Below are 1,020 nucleotides of genomic sequence, written 5' to 3'. Positions count from 1 at the left end.
CGCGGGCTGACCTGCACCTCAAGCTCCTCCTTGTCCATCCGGCACTGGGAGGCGTTTCTCAGCGACTGCCCCTGCGGCCCCCTCAGCCACTGCCCGTCCGGCCCGCACGTCTTGTAGACGAACCGGTGCTGAACTGTGAGGGTGGGGGGGGACACGATGGTCAGCGCAGCCCAGAGGCCGCCCCCACCCCCCTGCCTCTGCAGTTACCTTTGTGGTACCAGGGCAGGTACCAGGGGCAGGCGATGCTGGCCGTGGTGTTGGGGGGCGTGTCGGGCCAGCAGGAGTACTTGTCGAAGGTTCTGTTGCAGACCAGCTCTGCGGGCGGGCGGGCTCCGCTGAGAACCGTCCTCTGCTCCCGCCTCCCAGGCCTCTGACCGCCCGCCTCCCCGGGACACTCTGCATTTCCCCCAACTTGCCCCCCACCTACCTGGGCCCCCCTCTTCCCGGTTCCCTTCTTAAAAGTGCCTCCCGCTCTGAGGACTGAACCCCAATTTTGTTGGCTCTCTTCCTGGGCCCAGCACCAACCCTGTGGGCAGCCCTCCTGCTCCTGCCTCTCTGCACCCCGGGGCCTCCAGGACCGTCCAGGACTGACCCCATCCTGGCCTGGCCCCCCATCCCTGGGCCTGTGAGGTCTGCCCACCTGTCTCCAGCGCCTCCTGTGGCCTCTAAGCCCACGGGGCGCCCACCAGCGGGGGCACGGAGCACCCCAGTGCGGAGGCACGTCCACTGCCTCTTTTCCCTGCTCCTGCGGCCTCTCGGTGGCTCGGTCTCCTCACCTGTGCCGAGCCTTCCCCTAAGAAGAGCCCGGGAAGTGCCGCGGGGGAGGAAGGCAGGGGCCCACCCGTGGGGCTCACCCGTGGGGGGCGGCAGCAGGCTCAGGTTGTACAGACACTGGTCCCCATAGAGCTTCCACTTCTCGAACACGGAGTCCATCATCTGCGCACAGGGGGCCTGCAGCTGGGCAGGGAGGGTGGGCGGAGCGGCTGGGTCAGTGAGGGGAGGGCCAGCCGGAGGTGGGAG

At 68.4% G+C, this 1,020-nt stretch overlaps 1 protein-coding gene across 1 annotated transcript in view; it reads right to left on the bottom strand.

Moving 5' to 3' along the window:
- Window positions 1-1,020, bottom strand: part of GCGR (glucagon receptor) — a 7,874-nt gene that overhangs the window by 2,667 nt on the left and 4,187 nt on the right. The window contains exons 2-4 of the mRNA XM_006753067.2: window positions 855-957; window positions 208-315; window positions 4-133 (exon numbers count right to left, since the gene is read on the bottom strand). Coding sequence (XP_006753130.1) covers window positions 4-133; window positions 208-315; window positions 855-936 — 320 coding nt within the window. The 5' untranslated portion in view covers window positions 937-957. The remainder of the gene's footprint in view (window positions 1-3; window positions 134-207; window positions 316-854; window positions 958-1,020) is intronic.

The sequence above is a fragment of the Myotis davidii genome, unplaced genomic scaffold (assembly GCF_000327345.1).
Source record: "Myotis davidii unplaced genomic scaffold, ASM32734v1 scaffold211, whole genome shotgun sequence".
Taxonomy (NCBI): domain Eukaryota; kingdom Metazoa; phylum Chordata; class Mammalia; order Chiroptera; family Vespertilionidae; genus Myotis; species Myotis davidii.
Note: the sequence above shows the minus strand (reverse complement) of the source record. Positions and strands in the feature narration are given on the sequence as shown.